The following is a 20,898-nucleotide window of genomic DNA, read 5'->3' as shown; positions in this document are numbered from 1 at the left end:
CACTATTTTGAGTCATTCTACCCTTTTCATTTCAAAATCAAACACGTTGTGTTAATTATTTTGTATTTATTAATTTTTTATTGTTGATTGATCTCTTTGCTTCTTTTCTCTCCGTTTGCTCATACTCATTCATTCAGTTTTTGTGTGTTTTTTCATGTTTTACTTGGTTTTTAATCATTTTTGGTTAATTCTGCTTGCAGCTATATATTTGTTTTTGCCTGCGCCATGCAATTTTTATTTGTTTTCTGCTGCCACTCGCCATTAGTTAGTTAATTTACTTTATTTTTCGCATACTTTCTGCCTGGATTCGAAAGCAATCAACTAAACCTTTGTTTTCCGATGCTCTTCCATATATCATTTTCCTTTCATATATATGCATGTTTATATATACCTATATATATTTATTCCCATTTATGTTTGTGTAATTATAATTTACTTTCTTTATATTTACTCTCAGCATAAGATTTTGTTTAGTCGTGTGTGTGTGTGTGTGTGTGGTGTGTGTATGGGTGAGTGTGGGTGAGTGGGTGGTGTGGTGCAGTGTGCCTTAAACCCAAGGAAAAGAATCGAAATCCTCGCACACCGTCCTACAGAACAAGAACTCAAAGTTAAACGTAATAATAGCATGTGTGTCATATACGATAGGTTTTTTTACAAGTCTAGAACATAAGAAAATACATGATTCACATATATATTTAACCGTATTCATCGGCTCCATTCTCATTTCATTGTTAGTATCCATAGTGTTTATATTGTTTAAGCGCTTTAACTATTTTGCTCTTATTGTTGCTGCTTTCGCTAGCTTTTCCGTTTTTCGGCATTTTCATTTGTTAAATCTTTTTATGTTTTCTGATCGATCTGATGCAACGTTGTTAATGCGACTTTATTTGTTGTAGTACACTTTGTAGTACAGGGTTTTCTCTCTAAAAGTACTTAACGAGTTTTGCTTTTGCTTTTGCTTATACCTCTTTGCTCAGCTGGCTCTAAGCAGCTTCTGCAGTTACGAATTAACATGCTCCATTTGTTTATACATATAAATACAATAATAGAAACTATAGTTAAAGTTACCATTTAATTTGAATGCGGACTAAACAGTTCAACTCAGAGTGCAACAGAAGTGTTGATCACAAAACAAACAAAATGATGAAGAGGCAATAATCATTGAACCACTTGACTTATACAATATGTTTTTATCGTTTATTAGGCATTCCTTTTCAACATGTTTTTATTAATCTTATTCTTGTTGCTTACGTGATTTCTGGTTTCGTTTTTACACTTGCGTTATTTGAATATGTTCTTTTGTTTTGCTGATTGGCATCCTAGGCAAACATCAACTTTAACTAGAGATGGGTCCTATTCGTGTGTCTAGTGTTTTTTGCTTCGGATCTGCTAGTTAGGATCAGAGTTTGGTGTTACTGGATTGGCATAACAAACAGGTCAGGAAGTGCTGCCTTCGCGTTTTAACATTCTACAGTCCTGTTTTTCATTATTTTTGGTGTTCTTCTTGGGATCTTGAAAGGCAGTAAGACGCAACGATCTGATCGATATTGTGTTTTAAATGGGAAGGGGGTGGATGATACTCGTGGGTAGTTTGTAGTAGCTCTAGTCGTAGTTGCTGTTTAGGCTGGGGCTTCGTTTAGCTATTTGTTTGTTTAATTACACGCTAATATAAAGATGCAAAACTTTCTTACACACGTTGCTTAGTATTTAGGCCATAGGTTCAATTTGTGTTTTCGAAATATACTCTCTGCTCTAGCCGACCAATCTTTAGTTGATGCCCTCCTCCATGCGCCTTTCGATCGCTTTATTTCTTGTATCTTTCTTGCATATTGTTGACGTTTTACAAACATATTTAATAATAACGCTAACTTTTACGTTTCCTTTAGATTTTTTTTGTTTTTTTAGTTTTTTTTCGCATTTTTCAGTTTTGTTTGCAATATATGTATACATATATGTGTATAATAACTCACGATTCACAGACACAATTATCATTAATATTATATGAACTTTCGCGGTTTCGCCTAATGAGTGACATTCATTAGTGGATACTTTCATCTCGTCCTATTTGCTTCCCTATAGTTTTGCTCCTATAATGCATGCTTCTATACTTTGTAATGGGCGTGAGAGTTGAATGAACAAACATACATATGAATAGCATATTATAGCATCATATATAAATTTTATATATTTCCTTACATGAGTGCGGCTAAGTGTGAGTGAGTGAGATGCTGGGAAAGCGGCCCAAAGTATTGCCCGTTTTAACTTAGCTACATTATTTACAATTGAAGTTATTGTTTAGCAAATCGAATGACAATTGTGCGCATTTCCGTGAGGAGTGAAAATTAGTATTCAATTGAGAAGAGTCTGAAAGGCATTTGCAAACTATTTGGTACTCGACACTGGACCGCTTTCCGCAGAGATATACATTTATGGAAACGAATTTCTAGTTTGTGTGGTTGCATCGAGCCTGGAGTGGACTGTGGAAATGTATCGCAAGATGCCAATTATCGTATGGGGCGGGACAGACTATGCCAAGCTGAATTTGCCATAACCTTGTTCTATAAACTATCGTTTCGCTTGGTTATTGGTATCTCTAGCTTAACCTTTTTACAATGCTCAATATTTGTATTCATTTTCTGCCGAGTACATCGCGATTTCCGCGCATGCGCCTATTCCTCAGCTGGGAGATATAGTTTTGTGTATCTTCCGCACACTTTACATACATTTATATAGATCAGCGTTTATCGTACGTTATCGTATAGTATGGTATTCAATTGTGTTCTTAATTATGTATAGATTTGCCTGCTCCCTGTCTATCTTGGCCCGTTTAGCAGCAACTTCAACAATGTACTAACACTTGGCTTTGCTTTTGCTTTTGTTTTTTCTTTCATGTCTACATTCGAATACAGATTCGGCTTCGTAACTGCGCAGGCATTTAGCGGGTATTGTTGGAATTTCTGTTTTCGAGAAGTCTTGACGGAGTGTGCAACACTTAAAGCTAAGTAACAAAGTTTCATTCTGGGTGAAGGGGAGCACAGTTCTCGAATAATTTATATACAATTCAGTGGGAAGTCTGCACTAAGACACGCCGTTCTATGGAGCAATTTGTTAATTTAAAAAAAAATATATATAATTAAAGTCTGAGGATACAGCGCAGTTTCAACTATTTTACAATCAATTCAAATGAACGCAATTACTTAGCATGTAAACATTTCGGTGATTAGGGTGTTGTGGTGTTCGTGGGTGGGGATAGGATGGCAGATCTATGCTAGGATCTAGTTAGCAATATGTTTAGTTAATAATATTCAATGCGCTTCAACAATCGTCAATCCGTTATAGTTATCGCTCTGCTGCTTTTCACTTACTAACATGATTTCTCTTTATTCAACTTGTTTTCGCTTAAACGTAATTAATAATTATGTTCTTCTTTTGTAATATATATTTATACGTGTCGCGCACGTGTGTGTGTGGTGTGTGTGTGTTTGTTTGTTGTGAGTTGCTGTAGGTGTAAGATACATTATTTATAAAGATTTCTTTAATGCCGCACTCAAGCTTCTTAATTGCCGCGCACACACACACGCCCTGGGATCTGATTCAGCTCCCGATCCAGATTTCGGTTCTACCTCCTTCAACAGCCGCCCAAGCGAGCCGGCGGTCAGCTTGGTTGGTGTCTTGTCAATCGAGTATACGTTTTAGTTTTATATTTTCTGGTTTTAAGGTTTAGCATATGTGTGGTTTAGTATAACTATTTATTTCTCCTTTAGATGTGGTTGCTTGCTGTCTCTCTGCCGTTTACGGATATCGGATAACGCGTTACGCTTACGCTTTTACTGATGTTGGTTTTATTGTTAGTTTCCGGCGCGCCTCGCGTTGCTTAATTGTCCGCCTTATCCTGTTTGATTTTCGCATTTGTGGTCGCAGGATTATTGTCGCCGCCGGCACCGCCGCTGGACAGGCTACCGCTGCTGCCGCTATTCGACTGCTGCTGATGAGAGTTCAGGCCAGCGGAGCTGGGTGGCTGCAGGGACGTTGACGCCGCGGAAGCTGCGCTGTTCGATGTCGTGGCGCTGCCGCCGGCGGTGCGCCCACTAGAACGATTGGATTCGAGTTCGTGCAGTTTCTTCCACAGCTCCTCGCGGTCTCGCTCACGTTTCTTTTCCCTGAAAACAGAATAGGAAAATGCTCATCATCTGCCACTTCAACATTCCAGCTTCGCACTCACTTTTGCCGCTCCGCCTTGTAACTGGAGGTGAGTTCGTCGAACAGCTTCGAATTCATCTCCATGAACGTCTTCAAAACGTTGTATACGAGCGCCACGATGGTTTGATTCCAGTGTTCCTTGCTGATGCGGTATAGGGCCGGGAACATGATCGGCATGATGACCGCGTTGTTCTCCTCGATTAGCGACATGGCGTACTCATTGTTCCACAGATAAAGAGCTCGCTCAGCAACCTAAATATAGAAAATTATATTATTTACTACTTCAATAAAAGGTTTTACCCAAGCCACACGACATGACTTACCTGAAAATGTGGACTCGACACGCATTTTGCAATCTGACGGAACAGCGGCTCCTGAATCTTGACAAACTGCGGCGGATCGATCACGTCGAGGATCTCCTCAATCTCGCCCAGGAACATGACCTCCTTCTGGGAACACGTCTTGGGCCAGAACTTAAGCAGGCCGCGCACCACCGGTTCGGTAAGGAATGGATCCTTCTCTAGGAATTGTACAATGCAATACGCCAGTTGAGCGTGGTAGAGCGACAGGCATTTGACTTTGTGCAGTGGCAATAGGACCTTAACCAGAAACTGTTTGTGTTCGGCCTTCAGGGGCAAGGCGAATCCGTTGATGATACTGATCGCATACACAAGAGATTAATTAATATTTGGATAATGGAAAGACCATTTACGTGTGAAACATACCTGCCAAGAATCTCCAAGAGCTCACCGACTCCATTAAAGTGCTCCGTTTCGTAAATGAATCGCAAGAATATGTTGTTAATTTGTTTTCGTATAAAAGCCCGCAGTCCCAAAAATTTTCCGTATATGCGATGCAACACCGTCTTCAGAAAGTCCCGCTCCCTGGGATCCTCCGAGTCGAAAAGTTCCAAGAGCTATACCAAAAAGCATGTGATTAAATTGTTACTCCCATTGTGCAACATTTTAGACTCACCTGCAAGACAAACTTTTGATCGATCACACGCTTGCCGATAGTTGCTTGGAAATCCTGCGACTCCAGGAACCGCAAAAAGACCTCGTACACCAGCTGGAGGTGTGGCCAGGACGCCTCCAGTGTCGGATCATCCTCCTCGGGATCAAAATCAGGATTCTCACTGGGCGGCAACGTGCGAAATAGGTTGCAAGAAATCTGGTCAAAATAAAACAAACATTATTAAGTTATTAAAAGCTAGTTTCCGCGTGTAAAAGCTCGCTGACCGCGAAATAGTTCAGTTCAAAAATATTGTGGCAGTCGGAATATTTACCATACGAATTATTTCCGGATAAACCGGTTCCGTAAGCACACCGCGCCCATGTGTAATATAGGTGGATAGGTCATTGAGCGCGGCCCGTTTGATCTCCTTGCCCTTCAAGTCCGTAACGGGATCCATAAAGTCAAAGGACACGCAACACTGGCGCAGCTTCCTTATGAAAAGCTCCTCCTGTTCTAGGCTGGAGCAATCAGCTGTGGAAGAGCATAATGTTTGGATTGGTAAAGTGGTCATTGGTAAAAGATGGAGTGCACTGGATATTCACCTTTTAGCGGCGGCAATTGCTGCAGCTCAACATCCTGAGAATTTCTGTAGCGCGAGGAACCTTGACTCTTTTTACCCTTCTTCTTGAGCGAACGTTTGGCGAACGGGTCGATTCGATCCACAAACGTGCCCGATGACATCTTTTCAGATTTGGGTTCGTTTGAATCGATGGCGGTCTCCGTGGCTGTCTGTGTGGTATTCAGCTTGCCGGCTTTGTTTTTAACGCTTGCCACTGAAAATTGATCGGCTGCACCGCCAGCTGCACTGGCAGCTGCTCCTCCTCCCTCGCCTGCGCCTTGGCCTTTGCCCTCGCCAACGCCCTCGTCGCCGTCTTCGCCGAAATCGCTGTTGAGGATCTCGACTGGCCGTTTGTTGCGTGTTTTGCGTAGCCAACCGAAAATTTTATGTGTTATGTTGGCGACTTTTGCGGTTGAGTTTGGCGTCTTGCAATTGTTCTCGGTACCTTTGGGTAAGCCCAACAGCTCTACTCCTTCTGCTTCTGCTTCTCCTTCTGCTCCTCCTCGAAGCCCGTTCGTTTCCTGACCAATCTGCAACTGCAACGGCAACGGCTGCTGCAACTGCAATTTCTGCTTCTGTTTCTTCCCCCTGAAAGCGATCGCCTGCTGCTGCTGCTGGAGTTGCTGGATCAGCTTTTGTTGCTGGGTAATGTTGACGGCGGTATTAAAGCGGTAACGACTTATCTTGGCATTTATCAAATGGTTACTCGGGGGCGTGAAATGTGTTATACTCTTCTGTAGCCGCTTGCTGGTTGTTTAAATTCGTTACAGTTGTATGTACACTGGAATCAAGTGGGGCAATCAATTAGCTCACTGTGACTTCATCACGCTCATTTATCAGTCAACTACAAACCTGTTTCTTCTGTTTGCTATACTTTGCTTCTTGTGTTGTTGATTTTTGTATTGTTTACTGGAGGGATTGTTGCATTTGCGATGCGCCTTACTCTGGTTAATACTCTCGCTTAGCTTCTACGTTGCTCCGACCTGATCTGATCTGATCTGATCCTCTTTCTGCGCTGCTGCTCCTGAATGGCACATCAATTTGGTTAACTGAGGGAGAGCTGCGGCTGCTGCTGGCTAACTGCTGATTGCCGATTGCTGCATTCACATAGTAATTCGCGTTTGCTGATTTCCTTGTTGCGTTTTATGGATATTTGGCATCACATGCACTGCAATCAAACAGAAACGTATGGGCTTTGGTTAGATAGGTGCTTCTTATCGCTGAAAATTACTCAAAAATTGACATCGCAGTGAAAGGCACGAAAAAGCGCAAGGTCCGATAAAATGAGACATTCAGGTGTATCTAATCGTTGGCTTTGCGGGTGCGTTTGTATGTGCGCTACGAGATAAAGGCTTTGCCAGTGATTTCTTTGTTACCAGATAACAGATAGCAGATAAGAAATAGGCACTGTGACTGTGGCAGCACTGAAAACCAGGTTGACCATTCAAATTCACTAGAGCACTGAAATACAGCTGAAACTTTTTGTTTCACGACCTTTATATTGGAAGCTTGGTTTAATAGATTCAATGAGCAACTAAGGAAACGTCCCATGTGCAACATTTGCAATTGCAATCTGTCTAACCATTGATTGATTGGCACATAGCAAGCGAGCAATCGCTGAATCCTGAATTCCGTTCCCGCCAGCTGAACTTTCTCCGGCAGACCACGAAAATCAAGAGGCCAAAATGGACTTCGCCAGCTGGACACTACCAACCGCAAAGCCCAGAATTTGGCCAACTTCGCTTGCGAGCTGTAACTGACTGTTAAATGAAATGAAATTTAGCATGGCGAGTAAATTAAATCAAAACGAGCCCGGAAAAGCCATTGACCGGAAACTAGATGCCGCTGTCATCTTCAACGGAAATGAAGCCAAATGAAGGACGCGCCGCACAAGCTGGGAAAACTCATTCATTTGCATGGCTCGTTTCGAGGGGGAGAAATCAACTGGCCCAGGTTGAACTTCAATCTGAGGGAAATGGCTGGCTGAGACAGGAAAGTGGTGCCACATGTGTGTGCCCATGTGTGTGTGTGTGTGTGTTGCACAGTTTTCACTTCGAGGACGACATTGCGGAACTTGTTCAGTGTTTCCAGTTAAGCACACAAATTTGCACAAATGCAAGTCAAACTGACTGCCCACCGTCGATTTCCAAGCGAAAACATGTTTAACATGTCGCACACACCACACGTACACACCGCGCCACACACGCCCATCGCCAGGAACACCCACATACAAGAGAGCAGAAAATAAAAGAGCCGTGCCAGAAAATAAAACAGACTGGGACCACAAGGCGTATGAGTGACAAACAGGTAAATGCGATCAACTTCGCTTCGGCCAGCTGCCTGCCTGCCTGCCAGCCGGTGCAAATGGAAACCGAGACGCGTGGGCGTCTCTACACTTTGAAAAAAACTCCAACTTTTTGGTCTTTAATTGCCTAACAGATTTAGAACATTCAAATCTTTTAGCATGATTCTGATCAAGGCAATCAATCTATAAAAATATGAAATAGTTGTAGGCCAAAACCGAGCTACTAACTTCGATTTAAACCGATTTCTCGCGTTTTTTTTCAGTGCCTGACAAACCAAAATACGCATGTGTGTGATTGAGTGTGAGTGGCCAGCCGGAACTCACTGAAAGGTAAAATGAGAGTAAAACAGAGACAGTGGGTGCGAGTGAAAAGTTAGCCCAGCTGCCTTGAACGCAGCCCCTTTTTTCATTTTCCACCCATTTTCCACGCTGAGTGGCGGTGGTCAGCGCTTTTCAACGCGCTGCCCTGATTATAATTGAATTTCTGCACTGTTTTTTCGCCTTAATTTGTTCCAATCACCTTCACTTTGGTCCGGGACCTCGCAACAAACAATGTGGGCTCCGATGTGACATTTAATATGGGCAGTAGCAGTGGCGGTGGCGATAGCGAATCTACAAGACTGGGCTGGCCATTTAATATGCTATTTTATATAAAACCATCAACGGGGCCCAACCCAGTCCAGCACAGTAAAGCCCAGCTGAATGTGTCAAGACAAATGACCGAAAAAAAAGCAGCCACAATGGCTGACCATTAGGCCCACCGTACAGTGTTGCCCCTTTAATTTGTGCTGTTGTGCGTGTGACCTTATGACATTATTTACTCGACAGTGGTAGCGAAATTCCCCAGCATATCATCGTGGAAAACAATAACAAATGGCCAGGGAGGCGGCTCACAAAATAATGAGACAAGTTCGCTTTGTGTCCGCTGCTATTCACATCGGTTCTCCTCTGCTGTTTTGTTTTGCTTTTGCTGTGCTTTGCTTTGCTTGCCCGTTGTTTTCTGCTGGCATTTATAAGATTTTAGCCGCCCAACCACTGGAATACAGTCATCGTTTGGTCATCTAATGACTAAGCGCCAGTAGGCAGCCTTCGCCCACTCATTGGGGGGAAATTAATTTCCCACCCAAAACCACCCTCCCCAATGGGAGGTGGCAAGGCTACGACTGCACAATCGATATTCCTATCGAACTTATCGGTGCTTCTTTATCGATGAACCTAACATAATTCATTCCTTTGGATAAACTGTACTTTTCTTTACGTTAACAAACAGTAAATAAATCCATACGTTATGCAGAAGGCAGCTCATGCCGATAAAATCTATCATTCTGTCACTTATCAAGAATGTCACATACACACACTCGTGTACTATATAGTATAGCTCATCCCGCCTCCTCCTTCAAAAGTATGCATTTGACGCATGTCTATTGGTTCCCCAGCCATAATCAATAAGCTAAATAAAATGCTCGATGGCGAGAACAGCTTTTTGAACGTTACCAAAACTTGCAATAAACTTTCACCAAACGGTTCCGCATTCCTCATCATTGGCTTTTAATGGTAACTTGCATATTATTTGATTCCTATAAACTTTTAAGAATCACAAATTTCAAATCGTTCCGCACGCAATAGTTTACTGAGTCGAACTATCTTAACCTAAGGCACACTAATCGGATTCATTATCAATGATTAAGTTGTTTTTATAATAAACAATTTATGAATGACGATTTACAATCCAGTTTGTTATTTTAATAAAAATTTCCCTCGGCCCAACAGCAACTGTAGCCGTAATTTGAGTTTGTCATAAATAATAATTGCTGTGCGCCTTTTAGGGAAACCCCTTCTTGGTTTTCAGCTTTCTTGTTTGTACTTCCTCATTCCACTGCATTAAGTGGCTGGCAAATAGTTAATGCATATTTGTATTGATTTTTGATATGGCCCTTTGAATTTATTGTTGCTTTTCGTTTGTTTACACTGGGTATTATTATTTAGTCGGAATGCTACGATTTGCTTTGCATTTAAGGTGGATTTTAGTTCAGTCCAAATGACTTTTCCAGGGCTGTTTATCTAGTGCACAAATTCACAGCTTTCTCACACTTTTTCGGCTTTATGTAATGCAAAGTGACACGATGATAAGCAGAATTTCCCCCTTTACCACTTTCACCCCCGTCGCCACCTTGTTCCCCTCGTTCCTCACCAGTGTGAAAATATTGCGCACTGTTTTCGCTTTTCGCTACGTACTTGAAACGTGTCTAAGGAAACGGGGACTGCAGTCGCGGTGGAGAAAGACGCCTTTCAAGCGGGGAAAACTGTGGAAAAACTACGCAGTAAATGCTGCCCCTTCAAAAGCACAGACACACCACACACCACACGCACACACATGTACACACATGGGGGGCACTTGGCAAAATCCTTTTGTGAAACGCACGAGAGATGAGTTCATGGTCGGTGAGAATTCTCCTCCAGTCGCCTCCGCCTCCTTCTCCAACAAGGCATGACAGTGAAAATGCGAATGCATCAAATTACTGGCATGCACATCGAAATTTAGTGGGAAAAATTATAAATATAAACTGCGTTTGATTGCGTGTCTACCTAGTTGGGAAATCATCAAAGCTGCCAGCATGAAATTGATTTCTAAACGGTAATCATCGATGAAAGCCTGTTGCTGTGGGCGGTCTTGAATGCACAGGAAAAAGCTGATCCTAAGTTCCATCAACTAGAAAATGTGGGCAACTAAACTAGTAACCAAGCCAACCACACAGCATTTGCCACAAAACTATGATAACTTCTTGGTAAATATGGGTCATTTCAGTACAAACCGAGGGGGGCCTGTCCGACAAACCTTGACCTTTTCGCAGTGAATACACAATGTCCCTGTGCATTGATAACGTGGAATCAATCAAATCAACGCGGAGCCATTAGGTTTGCATATGCAACAGCTTTTCCGACCCTTTGCATCGTTTAACGAAAAGCAAACAACACACAGGGGAGGCACAACAGGAATAAAAAAGTAGATAACTTGGCACATGTGCCAAGTGCCAAATGCAAATATCTGCATGTACACATGTATCTCGCACTCCATGGTGGATACCACCCCCCACTCGGCCTTCCCCCGCGCGCCGCGTATGCAAGAATAATGCACTGTTTAATTTACATAAAGTGAAAGGAAATGGAACAATAAGTTTTATAAGATTTCATGCCCCAGCCAGCCCATCAGCAGCATCAACAGCATCAGCAGCCGTGGCAAAAACATCAACAGGGCACCAAAAGCAGCGGCATCAGCTGCACAAGAGGCGAAAGTTTGCACAATGTAAGCACTCGGTCCGCTCTGCTCGGCGTGCGCCCTCCAGGCGTCCACCACGACCATCATCTCCAGCCGCACACTGAGAGAAATGAGTCTACACTTGGTTACACATGTGAGCAATTCCCCTACTGAAGTGGCGAATGCCCAGGCTGAAGTTCTTATAGTCAGTCTGAATAGGTTAGTCTAGATTTAATAGTACCCTTCCTGTTTATACAGGAAGCATTAATAGCATTCCATACCATTATCAAAAGTGTTTTAGGGAAAGTCTGTGACTCCTACATATGTTATCCATAAAATGGTGACGCATGCGAGAAACAATTTTCAACTACTAAAAACTAAAAACAGAGAACTTAATCATTCTGCACAATCACTATTTACATTTTTGCTTTTAAAAGCATAAAATATACAATATTTTCTTATTTAAATTTAAAAGCATGTCGTATTGAACAAATAGAAAGAAGAAATGGAATGCATTGTGGAAATATGAAATGCCATAAATCAAATAAGAATTCGTTGTGTTGCGTTTGCCTTCAATCATTTCCAGAATACTGTGTATGTGGTTTCATGGGGAAATTTCCCCGAGTGATCCAAGAAAACACACTTGCAAATGTCACGAGTGGGTGGTCAGTGGACGTTGGGGATAAGGGAAATAACTTTCAGCCACGACTGCTGTTGTTCATTCTTTTTGGTAGAGGAGAGGACGAACCTCTTTGCCCCACCAAACACACTCGACATTTCTGTGGGCTGCATTTTTGATTTGTTTTGGTTGACTTTTGCGCAGGATACACACACCGCATGTGATGGGTTTTCTGGTCAAAAGCGAGGCAGCAGCCAGCCAACGAAATTAGAAGAAATCTCCAAGGGAATTGGGTCACTTTTGGGGGAAATAGTAGCTGCGTAAATCGCAGCAACTTGTTGTAACATGTAAAACGCCATTAAACATTCAGGACACTTAACAGGCAAAAGATGAACAACGGGAGCAGTAATAAATTAAATTAGAAAACATCCCGCAGGCGAACGGAGGCGGCAGTAGGAGAATCTTGCGCTTGGCCAGAAGACAAAGTTGGCAACTCGATTGAAAAAGTTGCTGGCCAAGTTGAATGGCAGGCAAACAATGGCTGGCCAAACTATCGATTGATGTTTGTCGAGTTTGCAATAAAAACCAGAAACAAAAAAAAAAGGCGACAAAAAGAGAGAGTGTGTGGCGGAGATAAAAGATGAGCTTTGCCTAAAATGGCTTCAGTTCTGCAGATGTCAGCTAATAAAGCTCGGCTAAATAAAATGCATCCGTCGGATGCATCTGCATGAATTGGTACAGAGCTTTTCTTATCAGCCCCATGGCGTACACACATTTTAAAGCCGCATTCAAGGCCGTTTCTGTATTAATTTCAATTGACAGCATTGATGATTCAATTTATTGATAGCCCACTTAGCTGTGCCACAACTAAAATTCCCACAAATTGGGGCGCCCCCGCTTTTGGTAGTGAAAACACCTCGCCAAAGTTCAAATGAAAGCAGCGCACGCAATGTGACATTCACACGAATGACAAAAGGAAAAGTGTGCGGGAAATGTGGGAAAAGCAGCACTTTATGGGTCACAAAAATAGACCGCAGTCTATACTTCTATTTTTGGTATAACCACTGAGCGCGCGTGAGGAGTCTACGTCAGCAAAGCGTTTTCTTTTGCGCAATTGAGCCTTTATTAACCATGTGCGTGGATGGGAGCACGTGTTTGTGCAATGCATTCGCCACCAAGGACTCCACTTCCACTTTCCTTTGATGCGAACTGGTACTGAATGCAGTCCCATTAGTGGGATGCCCTGGTATTTGGGTTTAATTATGCCCAGAGAAAAGCGTTTAGTGTGCACTAAAAGCGAGTTCCCGGCAGGGAAATTTCAATGCCAAAGTCGAAGCCAAAGCCAAAGGAAATGGTTCCTGGAATGCGACTTCTCACAAATATTGCTAAAGTAATCCTGCGACTTGTACTTTCGTGGAATTCTCCTGGAATTGCTGTTTGAGGAATTCAAGAACATAATACCTTTTGGGTAGAATCGGCACCAGTTGGCCAAACAGCTCTATAAATTATCACCAAATTATCTCCTTTTCAATTCGCCCGGACTGTGGCATTCTAATTGCCGAGCATTCTTATCTGCTGCCACCTCTAATTTGATTACCACATCTGTCATAACTTATGCAGTTGCCATGTGCTTCTGGTTTTTATGTAAGATTTAATTTAACTTATTGCCGCGATGGCAGCAAAAGAGAAAGTGCCGCGAAATTACTTGACAATGTGTACACACAACAAGTCCACAACTAATTGCATCAGCGACAAGTGCTGTATGTTTTGCCTATTGTTATTAAATGGCCCATGCCCCAAAGCCCCAAAAGCCCAGTCAAGAGCAACCAAACCGTATGACGAAATCTCGCAGAAGGTGGAGCTCAAATGCGAAGAGACAACAGACAGCGGCAGTCACAACAGTTTCCTCAATTTAATTAAATAATTAAGAGCAAGACACACGGCGAATGCGACAGCCGTTGACTAATTAAAAAAAAAAGAATAAAGAAAACAGTCGAGTGAAACATAAGGCTGAAAGAATGCAAATTCTGCGCCAGACGCCGCTCAGTTCAATGAAATATAGCCCTGTCCATAGCGTCACCACCTACAAAGGTATTTCTCTCCATATATATATGCATAAATATATATATAATACATAAGCGGGTCTGGTGCTCAGATTTGCGTATGTGCTACTTAGTGAAAAGATATGTGTGCGAGTGCAAATTCAATGCCAGAGCATGGAAAATTTTGTATTGAAAAGCGCACACCTCTCCCTCATTCGCTTTCGGTTTATTCAGTTTTTCAGGTTTTCATTTGTTCATTTTGTGCCTTTTAATTAGGCGATTTGAGCTTGTGATAAGCGGGCGTTTTGTGTGGGTGGGCGTGGCTGTCGCCTAATCAAAATCAGCGCAAAAATGTCGCATAAACACAGGCGGCGCACACAAACTAAGGAAAGGTAAATGTATCTCAGGGTGAAACAGATAAGATACGTAGAACGAAAACAAAATCTTGCCACCTGCTGAGGAATTGCTTCAAATGCTCTAGATACATACATGGTTATTGTTTGCGTGGATGGCACACCGCAAGTGTTAATTATTAATTGTGCAATGCGATTATATTTAATTGCAGCAGCTGTCGCCGATTTGAGAGTGTTGTTTATTGATTTAGACCAGTTCGCCGGCCATTGGGCATTGTGGCCATAACAAACAAAGAGTGGATTAATAATGGGGCGCCCATTTGGTCTGAAACGGAATTCAAGGTCAAATGATTTCATGCCTCCAAGATTTTTCACTGGTCTATAAATACACCAGAAAATAAATGAAGAATATTTTTTCGAAAATAAATTTCATACGCTCCAAACTGCACTGCAAATGGAATGAATATCGTATAGGTGGCAAAACGGAAATTTATTTAATGCCCCCCGCCACTTGGTTGGCTGTAAAAATATCAGCGAAATGATTTCTCACTGCCACCGAATTTCCCCCATCTAAAATTATATTTTCTGTGCGGTGAAAAACGTCATTAGTTGCCGAAAAAGAAAAATAGCAGAGGAAAAGGAACGGAAAACCAGAGATGAAATGCCAACAAACAAATCTGACATAAAATGTGCAAATAATTCCAAAGACTGCTAGACACAAGACCAAATGAATCTGGATTTCCTAAACGTACTATACACATAAACTTTTGCCGAAAGGTTTGCTATTTAATAACAAGATCGATGTTGGACTGATTAAAATTGGCAGTTTATTATGTGCTGAAAGGCAGCAGAAAATTTGGCAAATCGGCAAGCGAGGTCATTGAAGCGGAAATGTACTTGCTTTGGAATTGGTTTGGAAAATGTTTGTTGACAAGTGGAATGTACAACTAATAGGTTTTACAGGTCATCAATTAAAATAGGTAGATAGCAAATTTAATGGGCATGTTCCACTGACGCAGTTCCAATCGGAAAATCAATATTTGCGCTTTGATACTCACTAAGAATAATAAATGGTCTAGTTGTAACGATACAAATTGGCTACAATTCTGGTGGGAAATTCATTGATTCACAATACATTATACATCCAATATTGCTCGCTTGAGTTCAAATTCTAGTTCGTGCTTTTCTGCCGATCAAAAGCACAGTATTTTTAACTTTTCTGTGGCTAATTGACTTTTCAGTGCCTAAATATGCGCCATTTTATTTGGATTTTTCTCATTTCTGACAGCTACAGCTGATTGTTCTCCGTGCGAAGTAAAAAATGCAAACATTTTGAAAAACAAAGGCAAAAATCTGGGGCTCGACCCACAGTAAACGATTCAGCGCCACATAGCTCAGAAATCAGACAGTCGTCTACTAATTATAATGAGAGAAACATTCGCCCTCCACTCAGACGGTCATTAATTTGCGGTGTGCCAACGATGTTTACACTGGATTACTCCTGGCATATGCCCGTGTATATGGCAAATGGTACGAATACTCGCATATACATATATTCGCCTAACCAACTAGCAAATAAAATTGATTTTCTCCCCGTTGCTGCAACGGAACGGATTCTCAATTGCCAACAGAACAAACAAACAAACAATCCAACAAAAAGCTTTGACCAGACTGTAGTTTCGCTTCGGGCGAACTGGTCATCGCAAATAACGAAAATATTTTCAAGTCAAACAAAAAAAAACCCAGAGAGATGAGTGGGTGAAAAGAGCACAAGAAACTCGAATTGCAAATTGATTAAATAAGCGATTTGTCGAGAATTTCGTAGAGAACCCAGCGTTCCGAAGATGTTTTCACTCGATGCATGAGAAGCAATTCGATACACAGAATAGAGCTGGCTGCAATTTTATACCTTTGTTTACAGCCCGGCTAAAGTGAATCTGTTCGTATTCAAAATGAGTTGAAAGAAATATGGGTTTCGGTTTTATTTTGGGAGCAACCTGGAAAGTGGAAGTGAGCATCTGAAATGAGGTAAACAAAGTGGCAGTGGAGTTTCTCCGGGGAATACAAAGTAATATCCACTACAGCTAGTAAAGTACTTCTCCGGAAAGCCAAAGCCAAAACCGAAAGAAGTATACATTTTTCGAATTTCATAAAACAGAAACAAGTTGCGTAATTAAAATCTGGTTATAACTGAGGGATTTTTCTCCGTGTGAAAATTGGGAAAATGGCATAGCCCAGCAATAGCAAATCGTACATAACGAGGTGGGGAAAATGTGAGGGAAAGCAGTTCACATAGGGCAGCTGGCTGGCAGTGAGGTCAGTTATGTCAAAACAGACAGCCAGCCATGTGCAGTAGCGAGTGGAGTGTGTTCTTGTGGTCATCACAAGGTGGCCAAGCCTCAGAAGGCAGAGGAAAATCCGCGGAGAAAGAGTCAACTGGGCCAGGCGAAAAGGCAAATTGGCCGTGAGCACGCTCTTTAACCGCGCCGGCCAGGCAGAAAAGTTAAAGCTGCCGCAAGATGTGCGTTTAGCGCCGACAAAAAGGTGAACAGTCGCAAAGCAGGTCGTACATGGCATATAGTAATGCCCCAGAGACTTGGTAATTTTATAATAGAGCTCTCGTCTTTCACCCGATACTGGGAGCTAAGAGGAGGAGCGCTTCATATGTGCACATTTGTATGCGGAGGCATTTTATGGCAGCATTATACGTTCCCCTTTCCTCCACAGTGAAAACTCCCTCCAGTGGCCAGACAATGAGTGGTGCTCACAAATTGTTGCACACGCTGGCTGGCATGACACTTATTTGGGTTGACTGCCTCGGTTAACTCGTTAAAATCGCTCAGAAGCCAAAAGACTCCAGGGAAATGCACTAGAAAATATCTCAGAGAGAAGTCGGTCATCGGGAAAATGGATCATTACCGGCCAAATATAGACAAAGCTAATAGGACGCCTGCTGAAGCTCACATTTGGGCAGAAACTTTGCTCTTATAGATGAATTAGGTCGTTAAATCTTATATGCCAACTGGCAGCTAAAGTTTAGTTCGTCAGTTGTTACGAATTCGAATTCAAATAACGAAATTGCCAGCGAAACGCCCCAGCCACAACGACATAAATAACAATAAGGATGCTAAAATAAAGTTGTTATATCTACAGCTGAACATTTTGCAACCTTACTAATGATTTATAGGTTTTTCCCCAACTTTTAATTACTTTTGCGCACTGTAACTCGAAGAGGAGTTGCTGCTGGGCTGCATCTTCCAAGTTCGAGGCGTATTCGAGAAATCAGTGACGTCAAAGCCAAGTTAACTGGCGGTAGACAGTGGGCCAGTAGTGCTTAACCAGTGGATAGCAGGTGACAAACCCGCTTGGACGGACAACAAAAAGCGATTGGCAGCTTTGAAACTGGAAATTATAACGCTGAAAAGTAAATGATGATCTTGTTTTCATCGCCACTTAATTGCACCCTAGTCACGTTCGATTTGGGAACCTAACGCTGGGCGTGCTTAGGTTGCCTTGTGGATTATGGCAATAGTGCTGATCAGTCCGCTGATTTATAATGGCTTAATTCCAGGGCAAATCAAGGGCCTTGTCACAGGGATGACAGCTACAGCTGAGCTATAGTTGTGCCCAACGAATTGATTTACCATTTTGACACATTTATGCTAATTTCGAGTAGGCTCGACGAATTTCGTGTGTCCCCACACGTATATATCAATTGAAACTTGTTAATTTGCCGAGCAGGTTCTGCCCCCCACCTTTCCCACTTCCCCGCCGCCCAGCAATCACTCAATCAATTAGAACCAGTTATTTGTCTGACTTTCAGTCGGTGGTTAAAGCTTAACCCTTGGCCACATTTATTTACTTTGTTAAGACATTTTATACTGAAGTGACGTTGGCCATTGGCGTTCTATTTGATTTAACACATTTAGGAATTCGATGTGCTATAGGAGATATTCGGATATTTAGGTTTATAATATAGACTACGCTTTACGTGATTTGTGGATTATAACTATTGGTCAAATTTGAGAAGGGGTATGACAACAGATGCGTTTACAGATTTGGATCATATATTCGATGGTACTAGGAGATTCCCCCCATTGGATCCCTGTTTTATCTAAGTGTATTTTGAATTTAATTTCTAGTGGCTTCATTTATGGCACGTTAGTTATCCAAGGGTTAAGCATGGAACGGAAATGGAGCGAGCTTTTGGCCCAAAATGGCATCGATTTGAATCGAATTCGTTGTGGGCCAACTTCCGTTGGTCTTGGCATACCTTTCTCGATTTCAGTGTCTGTGATTCTCGTCTGCTCGATATCTCGGTTTTTCAGTTTCAGTTTTGGTTTCAGTTTCTCGCGATTGCCTACGTCACGGATATGCTTTATCTGGCTTTTTCTTTGCGTTTCTTGCTTTTTAACGCTGCTTGCTGGGTTTCACTGTGGATGTGTGGATGTATAGCAGTTGGCATAATTGAATTAGAACTGTAGTTCACGATAGAATTTTGCACAACGCATCGCAACGCGCGGGTGGGGGGGTGCGAGAGGAGGGGGTGTCCAAGTGGGGTCAACACATGTAAATGCGGTGTCAAAGCAAAATACACAAAGATCTTTAATGGCGTACGTGTGTGAGTGGGGAGCACATCGGGATGGGATGGTTGGAGAATGGGAGAAGCGTAAGAATGTGAATGTGAATGGGTAGAGAGTGGATAGGAGGATGAGTAAAAGGTGAGAGAGCGCAGCTGTTTTGATGGGGCTCTTTTCGCTGTTGCCTTTGCTCTATCTTTCGCTTCACTTCGGTTTGTTGATTCCTTTCATCTGTTCTGCCTTTTTCCTCATTTTTGCAGTAAGATTAGGTAACTTGTGTCTATATGAACATAATTCTTAACACATTTTACTGCTTGACACACACACTTATCATAAATATGTATGTTTCAAACCTACACACACACACACACATACACACACTCGGTGCGAGAGAGACACACACACGCACGCGGCAACAAAATCGATATTCTAAAAATAATATAAGTAAAAAATATATATGCTCATACGAATTCTAACCGATTGCGTGAGTGTGTGTATGTGTGTGTGTGTGCGGGTTGGCGATGGTAATTACATATTTATTTATTTATTAAAACTTTTGAAACACCGAATTGCGTCTGGGGATTTAGCCGCTTACTGCGCACTTGAAAAATTTGCATTCGCCTTGGAAATTTGGCTTTAATTTTGCACTCGGCTTTGTTTAGTTGCGCTTTATTTCTCCTTCTTGTTCGGGCTTGGAATTTTCGCTGCAGAATTTATTAAAAACCGACTGCGTATGTGTGTATATAAAAGATTTCTATATCTTTTGCAACCGACGACGAAGGCGGCATACGGCAACTGTGGCGATATTTTTTTCCTTCGCCCGACTCTCGCTCTCTTTTCGGCTTGCTCTCTCTTGCACATGTGTATATACTATACGCGAGAGGGAGCAGGCACGCACAAATGAAAATCCCTCTTTCTATTACATAGTATTGGTACTTGGAATAATATAACTATTGTTATTGTTTCCTTCTTGCTGACTTTCAATTGTTTGGTGCAAATAGTTAGCTCGATTAGCCAGTTGCGATTACTCATTTGGCTTTTGTTTCGAGACCACTGTGCCAGATTTCTGGGTGAGAGCGTGGTGAGTTTCGTTTCAACTCACCACCGAAACTGTTGTTGCGCGTCACGCTCTCAATTCTGGCTGCTCTCTCCAACAAACGGTCACACTGCAGTCTCAAAAATGCATAAATACCGTCCACTGCACGGGCACACCGGCGTACTGAAAGACGCCGCTGCTGTTCGTTTTTCTCCCGTTTTTGTTTCCTATCGAGGGCGATAACTAAACAAAGCTATCGTTATCGACCTCTCGCTCGCTCTGCATCTCTCCTTCCCTGTCACTCTCTATCTCTTTTTGTGTGCCTAATTTTTTTCTTTTATCCCATTTTTCATTTGCCTTCTTGGTGGAATTCCCAGCTTTATGTAATTTAGAACACAATGTTTGAGTTGCACTGTTGGCCGACTGCAGCTAAAAACTGCACAAAAAAAGCGACGCACACACACACCTTCGTGTATCCGGATTTCCAATTTGCACTGCTCTTCTAGCGGTCTATCGCGCACGCACTGCCACAATTTCACCCGCTTATCGCGCCGCAATATGGGACGTTCGCTTTTCAATCGATTTTTGTAGCCGGCAGGTGCGCTTTATGCGAGAATTACGAATTTTCTCCAGCGGCAACTAGAATCGTTCACACAGACACCGTAGAAGTGACGCCATCTTTGAAGCGTTTAGTGTTGCAAAGCGCGCATGCAAAAGTGTTGGCTAGCAACTGCGGTTGACAGAGTTGAGAGCGCAAAGCTATGGGTTTTTGGCGGAAAAAGCTAAATTGTTATTTCCAATTCTTCAAATCGCTAACCGTCATTTTATTAATAAGTTAACAAATTGAGAAAAGGACTATGATAAATCTGTGTTTGAGCTTGGCTCTTAAATATTTCTGCACTATGAGCATATAGTCATGCAGTAAGGTCATAAC

General features: G+C 42.2%; 1 protein-coding gene across 11 annotated transcripts; it reads right to left on the bottom strand.

Annotated features, from left to right (window-relative positions):
* Positions 1-436: 436 nt before the first annotated feature.
* LOC6554356 (serine/threonine-protein phosphatase 2A 56 kDa regulatory subunit epsilon isoform) lies at positions 437-20,694 on the bottom strand. 11 transcript variants are annotated; one of them, XM_015153737.2, is made up of 10 exons: positions 20,431-20,694; positions 18,622-18,781; positions 6,626-6,941; positions 5,757-6,554; positions 5,486-5,685; positions 5,176-5,370; positions 4,926-5,116; positions 4,524-4,857; positions 4,223-4,452; positions 437-4,160 (listed from the first exon to the last, which is right to left on the bottom strand). In XM_015153737.2, the coding sequence occupies exons 4-10, from the start codon at positions 5,893-5,895 to the stop codon at positions 3,875-3,877; spliced, it is 1,575 nt and encodes a 524-aa protein (XP_015009223.1). In that variant the 5' UTR covers positions 5,896-6,554; positions 6,626-6,941; positions 18,622-18,781; positions 20,431-20,694; the 3' UTR covers positions 437-3,874. The 11 variants fall into 11 exon arrangements, with proteins under 11 accessions (XP_015009223.1, XP_026832004.1, XP_026832001.1 ...); XM_026976203.1 differs by lacking the exon at positions 20,431-20,694 and adding an exon at positions 19,907-20,002; XM_026976200.1 differs by lacking the exon at positions 20,431-20,694 and adding an exon at positions 19,461-19,755.
* Between the last annotated feature and the right edge of the window lie 204 nt (positions 20,695-20,898).

The sequence above is a fragment of the Drosophila erecta genome, unplaced genomic scaffold, assembly GCF_003286155.1.
Source record: "Drosophila erecta strain 14021-0224.00,06,07 unplaced genomic scaffold, DereRS2 tig00000000-arrow-pilon, whole genome shotgun sequence".
Classification (NCBI taxonomy): Eukaryota; Metazoa; Arthropoda; class Insecta; order Diptera; family Drosophilidae; genus Drosophila; species Drosophila erecta.
This window is presented reverse-complemented; position numbering and strand designations above follow the sequence as displayed.